Source organism: Hydra vulgaris, chromosome 07, assembly GCF_038396675.1.
Source record: "Hydra vulgaris chromosome 07, alternate assembly HydraT2T_AEP".
Taxonomy (NCBI): domain Eukaryota; kingdom Metazoa; phylum Cnidaria; class Hydrozoa; order Anthoathecata; family Hydridae; genus Hydra; species Hydra vulgaris.
The window spans coordinates 15,463,044-15,484,046 of record NC_088926.1 but is presented as its reverse complement, the minus strand read 5'-3'; the positions used below and the strand labels follow the sequence as shown (position 1 = coordinate 15,484,046).

The 21,003-nt window shown below is 27.0% G+C and overlaps 1 protein-coding gene across 8 annotated transcripts in view; it reads left to right on the top strand.

The window, feature by feature from the left end:
* Positions 1–21,003, top strand: part of LOC101237519 (voltage-dependent L-type calcium channel subunit alpha-1D) — a 194,449-nt gene that overhangs the window by 149,044 nt on the left and 24,402 nt on the right. For 7 of the 8 annotated variants that reach the window (XR_010639593.1, XM_065801179.1, XM_065801178.1 and 4 more), the window contains 8 exons: positions 3,762–3,821; positions 7,262–7,368; positions 7,761–7,863; positions 8,148–8,255; positions 8,372–8,424; positions 8,503–8,548; positions 17,000–17,100; positions 19,023–19,218. Coding sequence is in view for 7 of the 8 variants with exons in the window: in XM_065801179.1 (XP_065657251.1) it covers positions 3,762–3,821; positions 7,262–7,368; positions 7,761–7,863; positions 8,148–8,255; positions 8,372–8,424; positions 8,503–8,548; positions 17,000–17,100; positions 19,023–19,218 (774 nt within the window). In the remaining variant the exon portion in view is untranslated. The remainder of the gene's footprint in view (positions 1–3,761; positions 3,822–7,261; positions 7,369–7,760; positions 7,864–8,147; positions 8,256–8,371; positions 8,425–8,502; positions 8,549–16,999; positions 17,101–19,022; positions 19,219–21,003) is intronic. The other variant, XM_065801180.1, reaches the window with a different exon arrangement.

Below are 21,003 nucleotides of genomic sequence, written 5' to 3'. Positions count from 1 at the left end.
TCTTTGGATTTTGCTCCCTTTTTCTTTTTTTCCGGATTCTTACAATTTACAATTAAGTTGTCTGTTAATCATTATCTTGCTCTATAAACTTCATCTTTTCTCTTTTAATAATTTCCAACTTTATTAGTGGTTGCTTGCAGCCTTGTTGGAAGTGAAGATGTTTAAAAAAAACAAAGTTAATAACTTAAACCTTTAATAACGCAAATCAAACTTTCATAGCAAAAGTTGCAGCTAAGCCTAATAGGTCAGGTCAGGTATTTGGTTATCATGATAACCCTGCTACTGGCAACATGTAATCTACTACAATCTGCTCCATGTCCAGCTGCCTTGTAGGATTTGCTTTCTAAGCAAAGGCTAGATCTAATATCTTTCATTTCTATAATGATAATGATTTTGTCTTAAATGTCTATGATGTCTTTTATATCTATAATTTTAAGTCTTTTGAATTGTTAACATTTGGAACATTAGTTGCTCTGTTAGCTCATCTGTAATTTACATAAAATATAATTATGCTTGTGTTCTGTCTGCTTTAATGTAACCATAAGTTGTTGTTTTTGAGCTGTTACCAACCAGTGACTCCAACTATAAAACTTAGGCTCACCTTAATTACTAATATTATGTTAGATGTAATTTTTTTTCTTAATACATTAATTAAACATCCCATTCAATAATTTTAAGTACCGCTAACAGGAAGTAATTTCTTTTAACTACTCCAGGTCAGATCCAGTTCAAGGATCTGACCTGGTGTATCATCACCCTGCTAATGGTATCATTTAACTCAGTACTACCTGCACTCTGCCCTGCTGCCTTGTAGGGTATGTTTTTTTAGGCTACGGTTAGGACAAACTCTAATTTTAAATTTCTCTGCTAAGGGACTCTTAGTTAAGTAAAGGCTAGAGATGGTGTCAATAAAAATACTCATCTTGGGCAGATGTTAACTGTACCCAGCGACTGTCTTGCAGAAAACCAAAAACTTAAAGACTTTAGGGGTAAGAAGAATAGTTCTGTTAACCCGGCTTTGTATTTCTTCTTCATCTATTATGTGGGTGTAGATGCAATCTGATTCCATCAACAGCTGTAAAAGATCAGAGTATTAACAGTGTTGTGTTGCACATTGATAGTGTTCCTGTTACTCCTTTTGGTGTGCATTGTCAAGGCCACTTAGCTAGCCCTAAGTTACCATTTTGGATTAATTAGCAGAACTGAGACAACTGCATAGCTCATTTGTTAGGATGCTGAGCTCTATCTATAAATGATTCAAGTTCTCTTTAAATTAAATCATGCCCAAAATAAACCAAATTATTAAACATAAAAAACCATCACCACCACCTAACATATATATATTTTTCAAGTCTGATAAATTGCAAAATCACTAGGCTTGCTTTTTATGAAACTAATTTAAATTCAGCTGTTGCTTCTTTAGTTCTCATTATTGATGGGTACTGTCATTTGATTTGTAAAGACTCCAATATTCACATGCATGGCTTGGGCATATACTTATGCATCAATTCACTGATTTATACATTCTTTTATGTGCATCTGCTTAGCATATTTTCACTCTATCGCCTATCTTTTTGTTATTTATCGTTCTCCTTCTTCTCAAGGCTGCACTCTTGTACATGTAATTTCTGATCAAATTGATCATGCCCTTTTTCTTTAACCCTCTGACAATATTGTTTTTAGTGGCAAATTTAATTCTCATCACACTGAATGGCTTGGCTCTAACACCACTGACCCTGCTAGGATAACTTTTGTATTTCTCAATTTCTTACCCATAACTTCTGTATTTCTCAAACTCTTACTCAGATAGTTAACATTATTACTGGTTTTCCAGACAACCCTAATCACTTAATTTTGCTCCTAAGAATATTTGAATAAGAACTTTTATATTTAATTTGACTCTTGAATCTAATGGCCACACTCTTCCTGCCATTTCAGTTAAAGAAGTTAACTCTTTGTTAGAGATTCAAATCACTACTGCTTCTTTTGCTAAAGTCATATCAATAATAAACTCTTCTACAGCTTGTGATTTAGACATTCCTGTCATAGTTTTACAAAAATTTCTCCAGAACTCTCTTCATTTTTCTGCAAACTATTTATTAAATGTATAAATAATAAATAAATAGTATTAATAAATCATTTAATACTCTGGCTCATCAAACTATTATCCAATTGTCAGTCTTCTCTCCTATTATTAGCATTATTGTCAGCCTCCTCTCTATTATTAGCACTATTGTCAGTCTTCTCTCTATTATTAGCAAGGTCTTTGAGATCAACAAATTTCTAAGATTCCATCTTGAGTCTAATAACCTAGTGTCTGACAACCTATATGCTGTGATTGAAAGTTTATGAATTAGATGGAGGCAGCAAGGCAAGGGCTATTATATTTGACTCATCTAAAGTTTTCAATAAAATTTCCATACGCTTGCTTCCTAAAGTGTGTATGGGAAAAATTTCGTGATTATTAAGTCATTTTATTCTAACCACAGTATAAAAGTTATCATTGAAGGCCAACACTTTTCTTCTTTTCATGTAACTTCTGGGGATCCTCAAATTTCTATCCTTAGTTTTGCTTTGTTTCTTATATACATTAGTGATCTTTTTGAGAACCTTATATCTTAGTGGTTCTATTTGCTGACAACTCAACTTTATACTCCTACCTTGACGAAAAGTCTTCTTGTTCAATCACTTCAAACAGACTGCTAATCTTGATCTGATCTCAATTCTGTAATGGATTGAGGCTTGCAGTGGATTGTGAATTTTAACTCAAAACTCAATTATTTACTGCAAACAACTATCACAATACTTTCTACATTCCTATATTAATGAATGGCAATTCTCTCAGTCCTCTTCTTTACATCTTGGATTGGATTATTGTTTGCTACTGACCTCTCATGGAAATTTTATAAACAATCAGTAGCAAAGTTAACATCTGCTAAAGTTACTTCTCTTTATTATGCTCACAATTATATACTATTGATTCCATTCACTACTTTACTGATTCCATTCACTACTTCTACAAATTGCTTATTTGTCCCTGTATGGAATACTGTTGTCATATTTGCCCTGATTCTTCTAATGATGTTTTTTTTTTTAGATGAGGTCTAAAAATGTATTGTTAACTTAGTTGGATTTGCTTTGTCAGCCAAGCTTTAGCCTTTTTCCTATTGTCGTAAAATTGCAACTCTTTCTTTTTTCTACAAATACTATGTTTTTTCTACAAATACTCTAATGTTTGCTGTTCAAACAAGCTACTATCTCTTGTTCAATCAACTAAAACTCATTCTGGCTTGTCATTCAGAAAAGTTCATTTAACAAAGTCATATTCTTTTACTGTATCTATCCATGCATGCTCTAAAAATGTTTATTTGTCTAGTTTTTTTCCCTGCACTTTAATTTTTTGGAACTTTCTCCCATCTTTATGTTTTATTGACTCATACAACTTACTAATTTTCAAGTCTTCTCTCATCCGTTTCCTTTTTTCTTTAAATCTATTCTTAACTTAATAGTGGTTGCTTGCAGTTTGTTGGGAGTGAGTTGAAAATAAAAATAAATTTAGGTTTTTTTACAAATCACATCCTTAATAACACAAATCACTGCTAGACTATTGAATCTGTTTCAATCATTTTTTCATCTTACAAAAAAGTTTGTTAAATCAATTTCTTATTATATAAATGTTACCATAGTTACATACCATTGCATACTACTATTAATATGCAAATATTTTATACTTTGTTGTATAATTCCATCATTTTTTTTAGATTCTGATATATTTTGATATAGTATTTACAGTCTACTTTACATTCGAGGTTCTTCTCAAGGTTAATATGTTTTCTAATATATTGAATATTTTTTTATAATTTTCTAATATATTGAATATTTTTGTATTAATATATGTTTTGTTTTTGTATTACTTATTTTTATGTTATTCTACATTTTATTTTAGTATTATTTGTTCTTTTGTCATTCTAAGTTTTGCTTTTGTATTACTTGTGTTTATGTTATTGTTTTATTTAGTAAAAGCTTCAGTTTTATTTAAACTTATCATTTATTAAAACATTCTTTATCAAAACTTGCATTTAAAGTATTACATATAAAAACATTTATTGATAAGTTTTTCAAATAAATAACTTTTTATTTTTCATGTCTATTTAATAGTATTTTAATGGATAACTTCAATAAAGCGGTTAGAAAGAAACGATTTGATAATCTTAAAATTTTTCCCAAATACATCATCTGAAACCAGCTTATGGAGAAGACCAGCATGCCAAACTTTGTCGAAAATCTTAGATATCAAGAGCAATAGACCTAGCCTCTCTGCCTGGATCTAATGCAGGATAAAATCTTTCAGTCACAGCAGTTAACAAGTCAGCCGTAGAGTTAGAGGATCGAAAACCATATTGATTGTCTGACAGTAAGTTATTTGGCTCAAGATGGGATGTGAGAAATTTGTTTATCAAAGACTCAAAGACCTTGCTAATAGCAGAAAGAAGACTGATCAAACAATAACTGGAGGGGTCAGAATGTTCTCCGGAGTTTTTTAATGTTGGAACAACAGATGCCATTTTTCAGTAGGCAGGAAAACTCTTATTAAATAGTTTAGAGAGTATTGAAGAGAGTTCTGAAAAACAATTTTGTTTTGACTGTGACAGGAACGTTGTCTGGACAACAAGTTGTAGAAGAGTTTAATTGAGATATTCTAGCAACAGAATACTTTAGCAACGGAATACAACGGATACTTTAGCAACGGAAGCTATAGTGATTTGAATGTCTAACAATGGGTAACCTGTTTAATTGAAATGGAAGGATGAGAATGGCCATAAGATACGAGAGTCAAATTAGAAGAGAAGTTTTTTGCAAATAATTCAGCCTTATCCTTGGCAGAGGTAATAAGATCAGTCCCATGATTGAGAGATGAAATGTTAGACCTACCCTTGTTAACAGTGCTGATGAAAATTTTCCAAAAGTTTCTAGAGCCTAACTTCTGAGATACAAGATTTAGTGAGCTGAGAATAATGGAGTTTAGCATCTGACAACACCTTTTTACATTGATTTCTTGCAATAATAAATAGCCATTTTGTTCTCAAAAGAGTTGTTCTTTTGAAAAAGATGAAAAAAATGATTATGGTTAAATATAGCAGCTACACAAGAGGGTGAAAACCATGGAGTAGAATGGAGCTTGACTTGGAACTGACGAGAAGGAATAAATGCATTCATTCCTGCCTGAATCCAGGAGGTTACGTAGGAGGCACATTTTTCAGCTGAGAAGGAAAAGACATCAGCCCAAGGACCGTCATAAAGAAAATCACAAAAAAAATCCTTGTCAGCTTTAGGGTAGTAGTGAGAGTGCAATGATAAGGTGAGTCCAAAAAAGAAGTAAGAGATGAAAATTTTAAAGAGATCATTGCATGGTCAGAACCACCTAATAGAGAAAAAAGGGAAACTGAACACAAACTAGGATCAGAGACCAGACATAAATCAAGGAGTGAAGGTAAATGATTAGGGTTTTCAGAAAAACAAGTCACAAAGTTATCTATTTGAGTAAAAGATTGAGAAGTGCAGAAGTTATAGGCTTTAGTGCCAGCAGAGTTGGTGGCGTTAGAGCCAAGTCATTCAGTGTGATGAGCATTAAAGTCAACAATAACAAGTTATTATCCAGTTGTAAAAAAGAAAAAAAACTTAATAGTAAAAAGGCTGATTCACAGAGTTGAAATATTGTTAGAGTTGTGATGACTTTTATGAAAGTGCATTATAATACTACCATAATTGTTTACTCAATTTGAATTTAAAAAAAATTCAAGTATAAAACAGTTTTATTTTACTGGTAAAATGAAACTGCTTGTTTACCTGTCCAGAAAAGTTAATGTTAGAAATCTATTGTTCCAATTTTTTTTTTTTTACCAAAAATGTATTCATAAGCTTTAAATTCTATGTTAACAATTTTTAGAGTTCATATCTTGGAGAAGGTTAAAAGTTGTTTTTTTTCAAATTTTAAAAAAAAATTTGAAATGTAAACTAGAACTTTTCAACACCCTTTTAACACCTCTTTTAACACCCTTTCAGGTAATCTCTTGATAAAGTATCATTCTTTATAAAGTAAATAAGAAAAATCAATGAAGTATGAAAAAGTTTTTGAAAAAAGCAATTTATTTGTTTACTTATGAATGTTTATTAAAATAATTTATGATAACTTATTAAAATAATATACATAGTGTTTAAATAGAAGCACTTATTAGTTTTTTGAATTTTCAAACTTATGAACAGTTTAATAAAAAGTTTTGACTTTGAATTTGAATTTGAATTGAAGTTGTTGACTTTGAGTGGTGGTAAAAGTAATTTAGACTTTTGACAAGTTTTTCTACTCTATCTTTTTACTCCAATAATTTGACATTCAATGAGTTTTTTTTACTTCATCAATTTAGTTAGGTAATTAATCAGACACTCTAGTGATCTGAGCTGAACTTTTTATTTTTGGTTATATATAAAGTTTTTTGTAAATTTTTGGTCATAGATAAAGAATACATTGAAGTAGTATAATTATACTTTTGTACACTTTGTGTGCATATTTCATCTGTGTACACTATAATGTACACTGATAAAATATGAAGTTTCAAGTATAAAGTTTCTAAATATGTATACCAAATGTATGTATGTGTAAAACAGTTGAGGTTGTTTAATTTTTTTAATTCATTGTATAGTTCCAAAAAATTTAGAGAACCTTCATTAATTTGGTTTCTCTTTATCAAGGTCCACTAACCAATCATTTTAATTAAAGTAACTTTTTATTAACATTAAATTTTTATTAATTTTTTAATCAATTTAATATTGAAATTTTTGTTAAAGTCATTAGAGAAAACGTTGATGTTAAAATCATTAGATAAAACGTTGGTGTTCTTGTTTTCAATTATATGTTAAAGTAGAAAAAGAAGAAATAACCAAGTAAAAAAGCATGAAATGACAATATAATAGGCCATAAATATGACATTGAAATAAAATAAAAATACTGTTGAAGTTAGAAACCAATATTGACAGTAATTAAAACTTCTATAAAGTTTGTTATCAAAGTAATATTTATCAAAGTAATGCTGGTTACTATAGATACTATAGATTTATTTATTAAAAAGAAAATTAAAAAATTCATTTTAATATAGTTGCGTTAAATAATAACTGTTAATTAAATATTATAAGTTATTATAATTAATTGTAAACTATTTTCATTAAAAACAACTATTTGAAGATGTCAATTGTATTTTTACTCCAGGTTATAAACTTTGGGTTTTGTTTTAACAGTGGAGCTTATTGCCGAGAAATATGGAATTGTTTTGATTTATTTATTCTACTAGCTAACATTATTTCAGTAATATTAAGGTTTTTGATTTTTTTGATATATAAAAAATTACCTTTTTTTTTTAAAGGTTTATTATTACTTTTTATTTTATTATTTTATTTTACTGCTAAAGTTTCAATTGTTAATTTATTTAAATTACTGTTGTTTAAGTATCAATTAAATTTATTAAATTCTTTAAATTTATTAACTGTTAAAGTTCTTTAAATTATGTAACTGTTTAAATGATTTAAATAAAATAATTATTTTGATTTTTTCAATTAAAGAAGTTAGTTGAATTTTGCTATAATTTGTATTTAAAATAATTTTAATATTTTACTTTTATTAGTTTATACAAAAATTATATTACTTATTTTACCATCAATTTTTATTTAAATTTTATTTTAACCTCAAACTTTATCATTTTAAATTCAAGCTTGAGTGAGACAAAAAGTGGTGTAAAATGGTTTTTAAAAATTTTACGCTTCCTTCGGGCTTTTCGTTGTTTAAGATCAGTCAATAAACTTCCAAAGTTAAAGGTTGGTTCTTGAATTTAATTTTAAAATATAATTTTGTAGCAATATGGCAATGCACTCATAAAATTAGGATGCAAAATGGATGCTCTTTATAAAATTTAGATGCAAAACGGATGTTCTTTATCTCTATATATTGGCATTAAGTAGCTAAAATAAGTAACTTAAAGTAGAAATATTCATTTTTACTTTTTTTTTAATGCTTTAATGTAGGATATATTGTAAGTATATTACAAGTTTATATTGAAATAAATTACATTTTAAAAATATAATTGCTATTTTTTTTAAAGCTTATTATAAATTGTATTGGTTCTTCAATAAAAAATGCTTCTGGTATAATGGCAGCAATTGTACAATCTATTTTTATTTTTGCAGTAATGGGTGTGCAACTATTTAATGTATATGTTACTTTTAATTTTACAAATGTTTTTTTTTTTAATAATAAATTGTTCATTCAAATAAAGAATATTGTTTACAGGGAAAACTTAACTATTATAAAGATGTTTGTTTACAGGGAAAACTCAACTATTGTACAGATGAATCGATGACCAAAAAAGAGGATTGCAGGTTTTTGTTTTGAATTTTTTACCACTGTTTTTATTTTAATTATTTTTATGTTTTAATTTCATTTTTTTTTTCGTTTAGTGGGTTCTTTATTTCATTTGATGATCATAACTACAACCTCCCTGTTGTAAGAACTTTTTAAACATAATCTATAATTGTTATTAGTATTTATAATTTTATATTTTATAATTTATTATCTGTATGTATTTATATTATAAAATTGTATATATATATATATATATATATATATATATATATATATATATATATATATATATATATATATATATATATATACATACATTTTATCGTATAACAAGAAAATGACTTTCAAAGATTATATATATGTATATATATATATATATATATATATATATATATATATATATATATATATATATATATATATATATATACATACATTTTATCATATAACAAGAAAATGACTTTCAAAGATTATATATATGTATATATATATATATATATATATATATATATACATATATATATATATATATATATATATATATATATACATATATATATATATATATATATATATATATATATATATATATATATATATATATATATATATATATATATATATATATATATATATATATATATATATATATATATATATATATATATATATATATATATATATATATATATATATATATATATATATATTAAATATATATGTATATGTATGTGTGTATATATATATATATATGTATATTGATATATATATATATATATATATATATATATATATATATATATATATATATATATATAGAGAGAGAGAGATAGATAGATAGATAGATAGATATATAGATAGATAGATAGATAGTTATAGATATAGATATATATATAGGTATAGATACTTAAAATAAAGAAAAATAACTATTTATGGGGAAAAGGGTAAAAAATCCTTTTTTGCTGTCTTTTTTGAGTATTTTTGCTGAAAATGTTAATAAATATATTTTTATTATCTTATTTATATTGTATAAAAAATTCGACTTAAAAAAAATTAGTTTAAGAATCCTCCCTAAGTTAAATAGTCAAGTGGTTTTTTAATTTGGAAACATCAGTAAAGTAATTCGCGCTTGATTTCATTAAACGGTATCACTATTATTAAACATAAAGGCCTAATTTTGGGACAATATAAAAATGTATTCGTAAAAAACTTTACATAATAAAAATGTGTGTGCCTAAATAAAACAGTTTCATAGTCTTATTTCAACCAATTATTCTTAAATGAGAGTCGTGTCTTAACTAGCCATTCAGTAAAAGGAAAATTTATTTTCATGTTGTTTCTTTTGCAGTGTGGTCACTACTTAATTTTGTAAGTTTAAGTTGTTTATTTTAAGATATTTTTAGGTTTAATTTTAACATTATTATTATTTTTAATATTATTATTATTAAATAAGAAAATTCTGAGATGATCAATAATATAATTTGTTTAAATAGTCATTTAAATTTTTTATTTACTTAAAGCTTTTTATGTTTACAGTAAGTTTAATAATACAAATTATGATAAAGAAATATTTGCTAAAATAATATTCCAATGAGACTAGGCTAAGTGTTTTATATACTTACTACACAAGCAGTTTTTTGTAATAGCAGGTTTTTGTAATTGTAAGGCATAAAAAAGCAGGTTTTTGTAATTGGGTAATTAATAATAATGGGTAAAAAATAATTTTGTAATTAGGCTAAAAAGCAGATTTTGTAATTGTTAGGCATAAATAAGCTGCTTTTTTTCTTTCAATTTTAGTAAAGTAGCTTGCACCAGATTTAGTTAAATGGTATCTCAATTAGTAAGTAACTCAGTTATGTGCTTCTGCTGCTGCTTGTATAATGTTTTTTCTGTGGTAACTACAAAAATGGATCTACATTCTTGTAAACAACCAAAACCTACTAAACCTCTAAAAAAAGAATGCATTACGTTGACATTATTAAGACATTATTACATTGATAATTAATTAGATTAGTATTGTATTACTTATATCCAATTAGGTTGGTTCGATGATTGGTTGCAACACAACTCTTGCACAGCAAGAGAAGAACAAATCTGATTGCAACGAATGCCTTGAAAACAGAGTCAACACCCACATCACAGCTATAAAAAGAAAAATAGCTTTAAGTGATAAAGAAATGGAAGAAATCCTTGAGAAAAGTGCATATATGAGTCGAAATCAAAAAAAAGTCAAAAGTGCAGCTCAGAAGTCAAAGTTTTTAATGCACCCTCTTCATCCAGTCACTGGAATTCTAAATTTGTTTTGTCACATACTGGTAAATGAATGAATAACTTATAACTAGCTCACTGTTTTTAATGTTTCAAAATGCAAATACTGAAAAATACTAAAATATTTAAAAACAAACTTTTTTTTAATGCAGAAAAGAAAGAAGAGCTTTTCTTTGTTGCCATTCTTGCGAGTGGTTAGAATGGCTCATTAAACGATCCAAATGAAAAAGTCTAGGCATCCCTGTAATTATTAACTTTTCTGGTCATGCCCAGAAAGATACCTTTATCAAGTGTTTTTCTTTGTGAAAACTATTAAATACTTTGGTTGCCCTCGTTTTTGACACTGCTTCTAGTAATACTGGATGGAAAGCTGGATGTGCAACACTTATTAAAAAGGGACTAGATTATGCACTTTTGAAGAGAGCTTATTATCATCATGTTTATGAACAGCATATTCATCAATTCTAGGATGCAGTTAGAAGAAATCATGACAGACCTATTGAGCTAATTTTGAAAATGCTACAAAACATTTGTTATTATGTTTCTGAGGAGCCTACAGATGTAACAAAGTTTGAGTGGCTGAAAGAGAACCATTCTATATAAGAATGAGCAAAATACACCTTAAGTATTTAACTGAAGAGTTAGCTGTCTTTGTGATACTTGATGACAACATTTCACCTATTGAATGATCTGCTATGGCATTGAGGCTGTAGGACACCCAAAGAAGAAGAGAAATGAGGCCTGGAAAGTTGTCTTTCCCAAATGTTGATGGCGACATCCCTTCTTTTTTCTTTTTGATTGGTCTCATTGTTGCTTTAACAATTTTAATTAAAATTTAAGTAACAAGTTTGTTTCGCCATTTTTATTTTAATAATCTTATTTAAAATTGAAATAAAACATTCAGGTTGTCATTTTTATTTTAATGATTCAATCAAAAATTTAAAAGATAAATTTGTGTTGCCGTTTTTAATTATTTTGAAGTATAAAATAAAGTTCTAAAATTCTGAGGTTGGCAAAACATTGCCGACCTCAGACACTATCAGGTTGACAGTTAGGTTGTTATTGCAAAATACCAACCCTAGTTCCAGGGGGTATATATATACATACATACATACATACATACATACATACATACATACATACATACATACATACTTACATACATACATACATACATACATACATACATAAATACATACATACATACATACATCATATATACATACATACATACATACATACATACATACATACATACATACATACATACATACATACAGACATACAGACATACATACATACAGACAGACATACATACATATATATGTATATATATATATATATATATATATATTTATATATATTAGTGTGTGTGTGTTTGTGTGTGTGTATAGTGAGAGAGAGAAAGAGAGTCAGGGAGATGAAAATAATAACTTTTTGTATTCAGAGGTTCAACTTCCAACAGGTATGGATATTCTACAACATCAAGCTTACCTGCAAATTTAAACTGCCAAAAACCACCAAAAAGATTAATTCAATGTCATATCCTCTTCATAAAAATTTTAAAAGATATTTAGAACTAGACTGTATCTGTGAAAGTTAAGTAGCCTTGAATAAAAGCAGGGTTTGATGGTGTAAGTGGCACTTAACTAAAAAAAATCTTACAAAATTAGACAAACAATATTCTAATATAAAGAGAAATGAAAAAAGAGGCCCTGCTAAAGATTTAGCAAACCAGAAAAATTTTGAAAATGACTTAAAAAATGGCTTTTGGGTCGGCATACTATATTTTAAAAACTCAATAAAGACCAACAAAAACAGATTCAAGAAAGATAAGCTTGAGGATTTGATGTTTTTTAAGATCATGATGGGGAAAGAAAGTTCATTCTTTGGGCATAGGATTAGCCATTCAGTAATAAGTTAAAACTTTACAATTGAAACTTTTAGAAGATATTTTTATCATTAATTAATTCAGTTTAAATTAAAAAATTTTTATGCTTGCATACAGTCAAGACAGGGTTCCCACTCCTCCTTAAAAACCTTAAATATCCTTTAAAAAAAAAAACTCCTCAAAAGTCCTTAAATAACCTTAAAAAAGGTTTCCGGAATATTTGGTTAAATAATGATAGTTTCACTTTATGATTTCAGAAAGATAAAAATCCCAGCCTTGCAAGATGCAATGTTTGTTTTAAGTCATTCTCATTAGCAGGCATGGGTATAAAGGCTCTTGATGTACATGCAAGAGGAGCAAAGCACATATAATGATTGCCTAAAGAGGGTTGTGTTGTTTTGTTCAAAGAAACTTTGCAATCAGTACCACAGAAGCCTACCTCATCAAAGAAATGTTACATTTCAGATATGCTTCAGAAGGAATCAGTTTTGAAAGCAGGATTAATTTTTTGTTTAAATATCAGGATTAATTTTTTGTTTAAATAAGTATTTGCTTTGAACAAATACTCTTTTAGATCACGTGATCTAAAAGAGTATTTGTTCAAAGCAAATACTCTTTTAGATCACGTGAGAATAAGTCTAAACAATTTGCTTTGATGTTTCCAGATAGCAAAATTGCCAGCGACTTTTCATGTGGTTGAACAAAATCTGGCTATATTGTAACTCATGGTCTTGCCCCTTATTTAAAAAAAATTCTGATAAAAGATCTTAACCTGCTGGATAACTTTCTATGTCTTTTTGATGAGTCTTACAATAAAGTTGTAAAGAAAGGTCAAATGGACTTACATGTGCGCTATTGGAGTGAAGAGAAGAATACTGTTTGTACAAGATATTATACTTCAGAGTTCATCGAAAAAGCTGCAGCCCCAGATATTCTAAATATGTTTAAATCCTGCATGACTAGTTAAAATGCTGAAAAAATGCTTCAGGTTTCTATGGATAGCCCTAATGTAAATAAACTGTTTTTGGAAATGCTCAACAAAGAACATCATGACCATGAACTAAGTACACTCATTGATATTGCTTGTGGTTTACATACTATCAATGAATTCTTACAAACTGGTGCTTAAGCTACAGATTGGAACTTAAAGAAGTTAATGTCTGCAATGTACCAAATATTTCATTAAAGTCCATAAAGAGCAAGTGATTATGAAAGAATAGCTGAGGCAACAAGTTCAGATTTTCCTTACATATTTTGTGACACCTGACGGACTGAAAATCAAAGTGCTGCCAAGAAAGCAATAGAGGTTTGGTCAAAAGTAATCTTAGTTGTTGACTACTGGAAGTCTTTAACAAAGAGTAAGCAACCTGGACTTGGTAAATCAGGGCAAAACACCAACTTCGAACATTTAAGTGCTTGAACAAATTTTTAGTTTTAGAACAAATTTTTAGTTTAGAACAAAAGTTTTAGTTCCTTTAAAGTTGAAGTTTTTTGAAGAAATTAGTGGCAGTCTAAATACATTCCTTGGTAGGTAATATTTGATCCAGATGCATATTTATTGCTTTTTATGTAATATATTTTGTTTTATTACAAAAGTATAGAAATATTCGGAAGTTTTCTTTTCATTTTATTTTTAAAATTTTGAGAAAAAATCACAAAATGTTATTTTCAATCTTGCTATTTTTTTTTTTTCTTCTAGTTTCTTTTCAAACTGATAAACCAATGACTCCTTTTCTGGTGGTGACACTTAAAGAACTACCACGCAACTTTTATACAAAGTTCATTCGATTAGATGTTTCTTTTATATGACAAATCTACAACATTTTTGTTAAAAATAAATTTGTTTAATTGCGCAAACTGACTTTCAACCAGCAAGATTGATGTTAGTTTTTCATTGAAGTATTATCTCCAGCAACTCAAGAGTAAGAGAAAGATTACTGATGTTCAAATTGACAAGTTCAAAAAGAAATTATGTGATTTTCTTGTCTCAATGTGTATTCATATTATTGAGAAAAGGTCAACTTGTCTTTACTGGTTGCTTATTGTCTGGTGTGTATTTCCCCATCATTTATGGTTGAATATCACAGAAAAGTGTGATTATTTTTTTGATAAACTGTTGATGAAGCTTGTTATTTTAAATAAATTAGAGCTTCTGTTGGTGATTTAGCTAAGAAGGAATATTTCAGGTTCTATAAAAGTGTGATCGTTGGTAATAAAGAAGTATTTTTGACTTTTGATAAAGATTAGGATTGCTTGGACTACACTTTAAATCAGTGTATTTGTGGAAATACACTGATTTAAAGATGTATGCAAATCTACCGCAGATTTTCAAAATTGTCCTCATTTTATCGCACAGACAAGCTTAAGTTGAACGTGGTTTTAGCAGCAACAAAAGTCTGATCGATAAAAATATGTAATAAGGCTCATGAAGTTGAAATAACAAAAGATTAATTAGATTTCTGCAAACAAGCAAGAAACAAGTATTTTGATGATCAATGTTCAAAAGCCCTGTCTGTAGAAAAAACAGTGAAAATGAAAGCAAAAAGAAAAGTTATGGAAGATATTGAAATTGTCAATACTTAAATTTGACAGACATTATCTATAATTGAGAATTTAAAGAAGTCATCTGTTGAAATTAGATTCTGTGCTGAAAATAGAATAGCCTTAGGTTTATGCCTTGAATATAAATGTGTTTTTAGTTTATATCACTAAACGTAATGTCATTATTTAATGATTCCTTTTTTATTTAGATGACATTAAAGCTGATATATCATAATCTAATGCATTAAAAAGAGCCACTTGCGAAAAACAAGAGTTACTAGAGAAGCTATATGTTAAAAAAAAGAAACTTGTTAGAAAAAATAATGAACTTATATGTTGACAATGATGATATATATATATATATATATATATATATATATATATATATATACATACATACATACATACATACATACATACATACATACATACATACATACATATATATATACATATATATACATATATATATATATATATATATATATATATATATATATATATATATATATATATATATATATATATATATATATAAATATATATACATAATTTTTTTCTCCTTAATTCTCGTTACTTTTTCATTCAAAAAATTGTTGTTTTCGACCAAATCTCCATTAATATTAGGAAAATATCTCTTAAATCTCCTTAAAATCCTTAATTTTAGCCCCAGTTTTAATAGTGGGATTCCTGCAAGAGCAACATGAATAAAAAAGAGAAAGTGCAATCTAATTATGAAATTAAACAAGGTTCTTATACAAGTTCTGATTCATCTTACAATTCTTATTTCATAGTATTATTGTATCATCATGGTATTATTTCATATTATGGCTATTTATTGCAAGGGACTTTAGATGGTGTGCTACTTCAATGTGAAAATTTTTTTACTGACATTTTGGAAAAACTGAATAAGTCACTTTGTGCTAGATTCCAATCTATTACTGAAAATTTGTTATTTAACGCTATAGCCTTTTTTCTAGACACGAAGTCTTATGTGTTGGCGGAATTGTCTGATGAAATTCTAGCTTTGTTAATACTACTTTTGATATGTTCAGATCTATTTTGTTAGCAACCAAAAGTGATTTTAAAAAAGTATTGAAGTTGAAAAAAATTATCTAGAGAAGTAGAAATGTTATATGAGCATATCAGGCACTTTTTAGGTCATAAAAGTCCTCCAAAACTTTGGCAAGCATAATTTTTATCAAAGTATGTGCTAGGCATTTTAAATATTTTACATATAGCTGAAATTATCTATAAGTAACGCTAAGTCAGAGCATGTATTTTTCTCTCTTTTCTATGGAAAAAATTTTCAAAAAATTGCCAATCATTAACTAATCAAACTTTAGAAGATATTCTTCATCTCAGATGTGATATAGACTTTTCTGAAAGTTTCTATAAACGTGCCATAGAAATGCGTTTAACAGAGTATCCAGATGGTGGAGTCAGAAAACAAGTTTGTCGACCAAATGGTTATTTGTATCCAAAAAATGTGCTTCAAACAACTTTAGTCAGAAAACAATGACACAATCGTTAAAAAACATCACTTCATCTGAAGAAGAACAATCTATAAAAGACAAAAGTAAATCAAGAAGAAAATATTTAAAATGTTTACTTCTTGTACTGTTGTGTCTAAATTTATTTATTAGAAAAAGCGAAATGATTTGAGATCATGATTCAAAATTATTTGAAAATATTTAAGTAATTTTATGTAGATTTCTTTGTAAAAAAAATCTTTTTTTACAAAGAAATCTTCATAAAATCAGTTTTTATGAAACTTTAATTAATGTATAAATTAAAACATTCTATTAAAACAATATGATAAATTTATTATATTTATTATATTATAATTATTATATTTATGTTGTTATATTATACAAATATTATTTCTCTAGGAAAAAAAGAGGGAGTGGTTTATTGATGACTTTAACTTTAACCATATTGGAGTTGCACTATTATCATTGATTTCATCATCCAGTGGATCGGGATGGCCTATGTAAGTTGTTTCAAAATTTCTAATGTAAAAATGAAAATAATGACAATTAATTTTAGAAGGAAGCTTTATTTTATTCGATCTTATGAGAGTTCCATGGAATTAATGTGTGAGAAAAAAATAGATAAATAAAAGTTTAAAGAGCATAAAAAAACAGTTAGAGTAACAGGATTTTAATTGGAAATAAATTACTGAATACTGAATATAGAAATACCAACTACATTGCAACAATTATTAACAGTAAATAACTGTGTTTTTTTGGATTAAGATTAGCCACTGCAAATTCCAAGCTATCAAAAAAGAGAGGTTACATTCCAAAATGGCCTTAAATTGTTCTAAGCAATCAAAAAATGATAAACTTTTGTCAAGCGATGAACTAGATCAAAAGTTCTTTACAAATAGCTTCAGAGAGGCAATAAAATCAGGCCTGTGTAAATGTTAGACTGCTTGAATTAAGACTTGCTAATGTTAATGACACTGCTAAAGCAACTGCTCATGAAGAAGAAAACCATAGTTTAGAGTAAGGCTTTTTCCTACCATATTTATTTTTCTAATGCCAAGGTGACCACCAGTTGAAAAAGCTACTGCTTTTTTTTTTCTTTTTTTAATTTTGGTTACAACAATGTGCTAAGCAAGTTAAGCACTGTAAAACATGTTAAGTGTGTCTATGTAAGTTAAGTGCGGTACTATCATATAGTTTAATAGTACAGCACTTGACTTATTTTAACATTTTGTGTGAACCTCTGTGGTTGCATCAAGTTTAAATTTAATGTTAAGTATTGATAATGTAATGTCTAAAATTGCATCTTTTTTTTTTAATTTAAATAATTCATAATTGTTTATAATATATTTTTTAAACACTGTAGACTAAACAATTTATTAAGTGAACAGAGTACTAATAATGTGCATAATAAATTAAGTAATGAAGACACTTACTGAGGATAGTGAGTTATTGAAGATAGCGAGTGAAAAGATCTTTAATAACTTGCCTCACTAAAATGGAATTGAGTTATTAAATCAAGAGAAAAAAAATGATTTTAAAACAAAAAATGTAATGATAATTTCTTATGTTATCTTACTAGGAACAAAATTGTTGAGATAAAACAGAATGACTGCATGACGCATATTGCAAGCAAGTTTTTTCTTTATATTACAAACATATGTAAATGTTGCAAGCAAATTTTTTATTTAATAAGAAATGTCAAGTTGTTATGTTAATTATGTAATTATGTTACAACTTATTTGTGTCCCAATGAAATTTTAGAAATTTTTGTCTTCGTCCAATGAAGTTTTAAAACTTTTTGTTCTAATTTTCTAAACTTCAAGAATATAGAAATAAACGGTTTGTGTGATATACACCATTTGCAATTGTAGGTGTGTCTATAAATAGATGATTTTTAAGAAAAATCAAAATTATATAGCATAAAACTTAGTAATATAATTTTAAAATTATTTTAAATACTTTGGTGTAAAAGTTGTTTACATGATAAAATATTTGTATTGTACCAAATCTCCTTTTTTTTTTTGGAAAAGTTTATATACACAGATTATGTTTATAATAGCAGATTTCTAATTTAAGTTGTAAATTTTATTTTTACATAATTTCTTATTATTAAGCATACAAATTTTATGAGTTCTAGACAACTTCCTTAAATTCACTCCTAAAACTGTTAAGGAAATACTCATATGTTAAGATAACATAAAGTCTATTGTAAAAATATTGTAAATAATATTTTGGTTATTCGTCAAATTTAGTCCATAAATTTAAGGTAGCTAAATTTAAAGCAGTAAATTAAAAAAACAACACATCTTTAAAAAATTCTTTTAATATTTTTTTTTTTGAATTGATAAATTTATTTGCTGAATATTTTCATGTTTGTAGTTTTGCGAACCGTATTATAATTCAAATATGTTTAAATTTTTAGTTTAATGCAGAGTGGGATTGACAGCGAAGGTGTAGATGAAGGTCCCTTAAAAAATAATAAAATTTGGTTATCACTTTATTTCATTGCCTTTCTAATAACAATGTCGTTCTTCTTTATAAACTTATTTATTGGAATGATTGTTTATACATTTAAAAAGAATTCTGGCAAAATTGAAGGAGAATTAGATAGAAATTCTGTACGGTTATTTGTTTTGCAAAATTTTATTAATTTACATGAATAATATTTGATTTACATTTTGTTTTAGGTTTCTTTTTTTTTTAATTTAAATTTTTTATTTTAACAATTTAAAACTGTTAATTTTTTATATTTTTAAGTAATATGATTCAGTTGAAATTTTGTTATTAATTTATTTATTTCAAATTATTATTTTTCTTTTTTCATTACATTATTTTATTTTGCAGTGTTATTCAAAATTAAAATTATTTAAATTGTTATTTTATTTTTTCCCAAAAAGTATTTTAAAAATATAAATGCATTTATATTTTTAAAATACTTTTTGGGAAAGTATTTTAAAAATATAAATGCATTTATATATACTTTATAATTATATTATAAATTTATACTTTATATTTATATAATATATACTTTATAATTATATTATAAATACTTTATATTATAAATACTTTTTAGGTCCAAAATTAGTTTAATATTTTTAAGTAGTGCTTTGGCTACAATTAGTAGATTTCAAAGATGGCTACAATTATTAGCATTTTAAAATGACTACAATTAGTAGTTTTCTGACACCCTTGCTTTCAGAGATGGCTACAATTAGTAACATTTGAGTTTTTAGTTCTATTTGCTGTTCAAAAGTTAGGTTCAAGCTGGATTTAAAATGGAAGCCTCCACTGCCAATCATAAGTTTTATAATGACTGAGGTCATGAAATTTTTTGAAAGTGTGATATTTTCCTTAAGTATATTTAAGGGGTTGCAATGAGCAATTTAATGATACTGATTGAAACCTGGCAATATTACATTGCTGGCAGTAAAAAAATCCTTGCTTCTCCAAAAGCAATTTCTTGTAAAAATTGGGCTCAAGGAGGCAAATTCGACTAACAAGGATCATAGCAGATCCAAGTTTTCTCATTCTATTGTTGGAAATAACTATTTCAAAACTCATTTAGGTATGAAGCTTAATAAAGCAACAGAGAATGTGGATTTACTGAATATTGACCTCTATTTGCTGTTGTGTTGATGTGGACTGAATAGTTGTTGAGAGCAGCATCAATCTTATTTTAAAATAATGTTTAAACTCCAATTGCTTCAAATAGCTTTAACTCTTTTATCTCTAAAATGAATAAGAATTACTATCTTAGTTTGATATAGGATTGTTGTTACTATGTCTTTAAGTTATTATTGGCTTCTTCAGCAAGATTTACATTTGATGATTTGACATCAAACTATCCAATAATAAGTTCAAATTGTGCTTAATTATTAATTAAGCATATATTATTTATGCTGACTGAATGTTTTATAAATATTTAAAACCATAATTTTGTGACACATTTGAATAGGGTTTTTTCAGATATCTTATTACCAACACTAAATATTCAACTATATCACTTTCTAAGTGAATCCAGCATCACTTATATAAGACTTTCCCTCATAAGGATTTTTGAATAAAAAAATGTGAATACCATTATTGTTTAAGAGTACAATAGCTCTGGTGAACACCATCACTAGTTAAAAGTACAATAAACTCTGGTGAACACCATCAATGGTTAAAATTATTATCTATACTAAACTCATTAACTGATATTTCAATAGGTTTTAACACTTTTAAAATATTGCTAAAACTTTAAAATCTACTTCCTCATAAAAACTATTTTTTCTAATACCTGAAATTGCTTTTTGAATGTGTATTTCAATTTTACCAACGTTTGAACCGTGGAACCAGTTCTCATTGAGTTTTGGTGACAAGATTTAGCATTAATTTTTTATTTTCTTTATCAATAACAAGCT